This window comes from Coregonus clupeaformis, chromosome 5 (genome assembly GCF_020615455.1).
Source record: "Coregonus clupeaformis isolate EN_2021a chromosome 5, ASM2061545v1, whole genome shotgun sequence".
NCBI lineage: Eukaryota > Metazoa > Chordata > Actinopteri > Salmoniformes > Salmonidae > Coregonus > Coregonus clupeaformis.
Window position 1 is genome coordinate 13272325 of NC_059196.1, and position 4766 is coordinate 13277090.

Genomic DNA, 4766 nt, shown 5'->3' on the forward strand with positions numbered 1-4766 from the left:
AGTTATTTGGAGCGACTCATCACAATTTGAAGAGGCATGTTCATTTGAGAATACAGTCGATATTATGCAAAAACACTGGTGGCTCCATGACACAAATTCAATCTTTGTAAATGTATTAATGCATTTCACAGATGCAACCATTATGGGCAGATTCCCCCAAACACCTTGAAGACAGCAGAAAAACATTTATTGTAAGAGAGTTTGTTTAATTTTATTTATTTATTTCCAGTACAAAAACAATATATTAAACGTAATACAAAACTCAAAAAGTTATCTATAAATACATTAAAATAAATTAATTTACTAAAGATTCTCCATTAACACTAAACAAGCTTGAAACCTGTTGGTCAAAAAGGCATTTAAATAAAATGGAAAGCAAAAAGAGCTTCCATTCTCAGAACCAACTACCAAAACATCTCAGAAACAAACATCTACCATTTGATCTCCCAAGGACTTTTAGAAAGACACTACAATTGAATCTACTGAACCAGGTGCAGTTTAGGTCCAACTCAATAGAATCAGATTTCAACAGCAACCCAGTTTAATCAAAGCACGTTTCCATTTACACTTATTTTTCTGCTAATCAGGGATTACATGCAGAGTCTACCACACAGGGGATACACACTGTACCCTTGGTGCGTCTTCAGAACGTCTACATACAACTTCAAACATATTTGCAGAGATCACAGAAACAAGTGAGAAAACAATTACTTATTCTCACAAGCCGCCTTGCCAAGTAAAGTTAGGAAACCAATTTAAGCTTTGATCTAAAATAGATGGAAAAAACAAGGTCCCCCTGCAACTAACAATGAAAATTGCAGTTTCCAACAAAAAAATACAGGCACTGAAGTCATAAATAAACTAAGTGGGTTTTTGGAAACAGTATATTTCTTAAGCCCAGTCAGAAGAACAGTGTACAATAAAGAAAAGAGCACGTCGCCAGTATACAAAATATCACAACATTAGTCACCCAACATTCACAGGGGGAAATCTAACTTGGCAGAAATTGATTTGTATCTAGGTCTTTGGCTTTTTTAACATTCATTGCTTCTCAAAACTGTCGTTTACATGACTAGTATGCTTCTTACAACTGCAGGTGGCAGGAAATGAGGACTTCCAGCACCAATCACACTGTGATTACACAATTGACAAAATCGTCAGTTCAACGCAACTCTGGCACCTTGCCTTATTGTTGACTTGGACCTCAAATTGTACAGGTTAATTTCACTTGAGCTTAACTGAAGCGCATTTGTGTGTCAAGCATCTGCCCGTACAATACAGCAGGTATACAATAGTATACAGTCAAGGTTCCTTAAAAATTACAAAAGTCTTTCAATGGACAAGACAAGAGTCACTGAGTGGGTCGGGAAGGTTTGAGGAGACCACCCTACCTATAGGAAGAAGCTAGTGCCGCTGCAGCACTCGCTGCTGAAGCCCTCGTCAGGCACTGAGAGCTGGCTGAAGATGGGCAGCCGCCGACCAGACCCATCTGGACCAGAGGAGTCAGACCCACTGAGGCTGCTGGCTGAGCTGCCACACCCGCCCTCGTGGTCAGACAGGGAGGTGTAGGAGAGGCTCCTGGCCCTAAGAGCAGGCCCACAGGGGGGACTCTGGCTCTGCTGCAGGCCACAGCCCTCTGATAAGGTACAGGGGTTCTGAGCGGGGGAAGGCATGGGGGACAGTCCACAGAGGGAACAGCCTGAGTCAGGAGAGGGGAGAAACTGAGACTGGAGATCACGGGCCGGCTCAAAGACACAGTCCACCTCGGAGAAGGCGTGTGAGAGCAGGTCGGTGATGTCAGCTGAGGTGGGAGGGGAGACTGAAGGCACGAGGAGGAAGGGGTGGGGGAGGGAGGGCTTCAGGAGCTGTGGAGGGTCAGAGGGGAAGCCTGAGAAGCTGAAGCTCTGCCTAAGCAGAGGGAGTCGTCTGGTGTGGGGGGCTTGGGGACCAGGGCCAGGCCTGGCGGGGCCCAGGTCGTCCTCGTTGTTATGAACAAAGTGGCAGCGGATGCCGTAAGGACAGAAGCCGATGGTGTGGAAGGTGCGACAAGGCTCCGTCTTGTACTTGGGGTGTCTGTTGAGGTCACGTATCTCATCAAAGCCATGGGCAAACTGGCACTTCCCCCCATACTTACAGATGCCACTCTCAGCAAAGGTGCGGCACAGTTCAGTCTTATACCGTGAGGAGGTGGGAGACCCGGAGACAGGGCCACCAGTAGGGGAGGATGGGGCCTGTTTAGGCTCTGTTGAGGCCCAGCCCAGGGTGCACGTGCTGGGCTCCACCATGCTGACCGAGCGCTCAGCCCAGAATGACATCTTGTTCAATCTGGATGGGAGTGAGGCCTCTGTGTTCTGCCCCCAGTGGCAGGAGGTCATGGTTGCACTTTCTGTGGAGTCTGTTGAGAGGGCAGAGCTAGATGCAGAGGGGGCACAGGGGGTCCGGGGCTTATTGTAACCAACAGGTCTCACTGGGAATGTTGACTGCTTGGATGCGTCCCGGAGGTCCAGGCTTAGAAGCTGCTGGAAAGTAAGAAAAAATTTAACAATGTTATACAGACATCTACATTTTCGAAACATGGTCTGTTGCCTAAAGAAAATTAGTCATGTCAAGAACAGTATCTTATGTTAACTTCATCTGGAGGACCCACTTCTACTTTTCTTTAAAGATAGGAAATAGCAAAACCAAGGGAAATGTATCAAGTCAATAAACTGAGACAGGTTCTATTCTTTAGCTAGGCCCATGTCCAAAGGCCTAACATGAGTAGGCTAAACTTAGCAAGAAAGATACTTTAAAATGCTTAACAGCATAGTTCAACACAGTCGACCATCTACAGTTAGGTGCTGTAAGATTTACTTTGTAAATGGACAATCATTAAAAGTGCAAGAAAGACTGTCCAAGCAGTTCCGAGATATGCTGTGGGTGATTTTAACTAATGCAATTTCTCCTATGTTTTGGTATTACGTATAGTTAGTTGCTTGGATTCAGTTACTTTAGCAAGTTAGCAGAACAACGTTACAGTCCTGTAGCTAGCTAATACCCGTTGTTGACTTTTGAAGCGCGACATTAAAACTAATTTAAATGCACGTTGGTTTATCTACACATGGATAAAATCATCAGCACTCCACAGCTGGTTTGTGCATTGAAGGCGTCAATCTTATTTTGGAAACGATTGTTAGTTGAAAAGAGCAATTGATCTAACTCACGTTAACCACCAATGTGTTGAGTCATTTCCAGTGAAACTCGAACAGCGCAACAAGTTATACATGTACGTCAATGAATGACAAGATGCTCAGCGTCACTAGCAGTTGCACGACTATATGCATTGACTTGTAAGTTAGTCAGATGCAAATTGTCAAATAAACATAGTTAGCTAGCTAACAAACACGATACCACCAAATGGTAACAACACCACTAGCTGGGGACTGAACTTACAAACAATCGCAAACAAATGGCTGTATTGCAAATTCACTCATTGCCGTTATTCATTCGAAGTAGACTTGTTGGCAAGTTTAACTAATTAGGTAGCTAGCAAAACTATACATGATATACATATACGGTAGCATGCTGGATTTTGCTAATTTAAAAGGCATCCGTTGATTTGTACAACGCTAGCAACATCATAGACTTGCTGCCAGACGAGTCATCGTTAGCTGGCTAGCTACATTTGCTAACTAGCTAGTTATTTTTTATGGTATAAAAATAATCAAATTACCTTGCACATAACCTCTTCCAAATCAAGAAATTGATCAAGCGCGTATGATGGCATTTTCTTGAGATGGGGTTCCCTCTTGCACAACGGCACAAACGGGAAAGCCTGTTAACTCCAGTTGTAAAAACGTTTCAAACTTTTCTGTGCGAACTGCAAACCTTGTGCTGGTCCACGTGTGGTTTTAACGCTACACTGTGTATACTATAGCCACACCCCCGCACCAACTCTAATTTCGCTCTGTATGGCCCGCCCACCGTGCAGCCTAGTAGTTGCATGCATTCCAGTCAAGCAAAACAAGGACGAGCGCTGACTGACGGCTCGCGGAGAGATGCACAGCTCATCACATCCCATTTCTCTCTTACAATCCAAAGCACAACTTGTTTTCATACATTTTAATTTTGAGTGATTACAATTTAGAAAGATGCCAAATATATGTTGTAATTTGATGAAGACAGAAGCCACAAGCACATATTCATGGTCAAATTGGACAAGATGATATTAATGAGCAGATGATAAGTGCAATAACAATGTAGCAATTCATACCAATGTCAGTGCAATGCAATGAGCAACAGTACCTCATGTAAAATAGCAGCATTCTGCATACCATCCAATCACACATGCAATGAATCCAACAACAAGCTGTGTCCAGTATGGTTGGCCAGTATGGTTATGCTATGGTCACAAACCTTCTCACTTGTGGCGTCTGTAGCCCACATTATTAACTTATAGAAATCTCATACCACACATGAAGACATAGTTTCATCCTCAAGGCTCACCAAATTAAAACATAAAACGCCTTATGAGTGTGTGTTCATATGGAGGAGGATCTTGAAGTACCTTGATGTCACGATCACGGGGGAGTTATGTCCTGGTCAGATAAAAGAGACCAGGGGCCAGGGGATCTAGTGCTGGCTAGACCAGGCAGAGCCCACCAGTAGCAGCAGCCACTGGGTTGTGGCCCAACTCACAGTCACCCTGGAGCTCAAACAGACAGAGATGACAGACCTCCTGGAGAAAGGCCTTTGATTTCTGAGGTGGTAGGTGTTGAATGTTTTCA

General features: G+C 44.0%; 1 protein-coding gene across 2 annotated transcripts; it reads right to left on the reverse strand.

Moving 5' to 3' along the window:
* Nucleotides 1–229: 229 nt before the first annotated feature.
* On the reverse strand, nucleotides 230–3889 carry LOC121567087 (mRNA decay activator protein ZFP36-like). 2 transcript variants are annotated; one of them, XM_041877029.2, is made up of 2 exons: nucleotides 3713–3889; nucleotides 230–2516 (listed from the first exon to the last, which is right to left on the reverse strand). In XM_041877029.2, exons 1-2 carry the CDS (start codon nucleotides 3764–3766, stop codon nucleotides 1392–1394), a joined length of 1179 nt encoding a protein of 392 aa, XP_041732963.2. In that variant the 5' UTR covers nucleotides 3767–3889; the 3' UTR covers nucleotides 230–1391. The 2 variants fall into 2 exon arrangements, with proteins under 2 accessions (XP_041732963.2, XP_041732962.2); XM_041877028.2 differs by having other exon boundaries at nucleotides 230–2519.
* Nucleotides 3890–4766: the final 877 nt, after the last annotated feature.

Excerpts from the sequence above, each read along its gene's own strand:
- LOC121567087 (XM_041877028.2), bottom strand. The coding sequence starts at position 3,766 with ATGCCATCATACGCGCTTGATCAATTTCTTGATTTGGAAGAGGTTATG. Across the intron at positions 2,520-3,712 it reads TGGAAGAGGTTATGTGCAAG|CAGCTTCTAAGCCTGGACCT; the intron begins GTAATTTGATTA and ends CTTACTTTCCAG.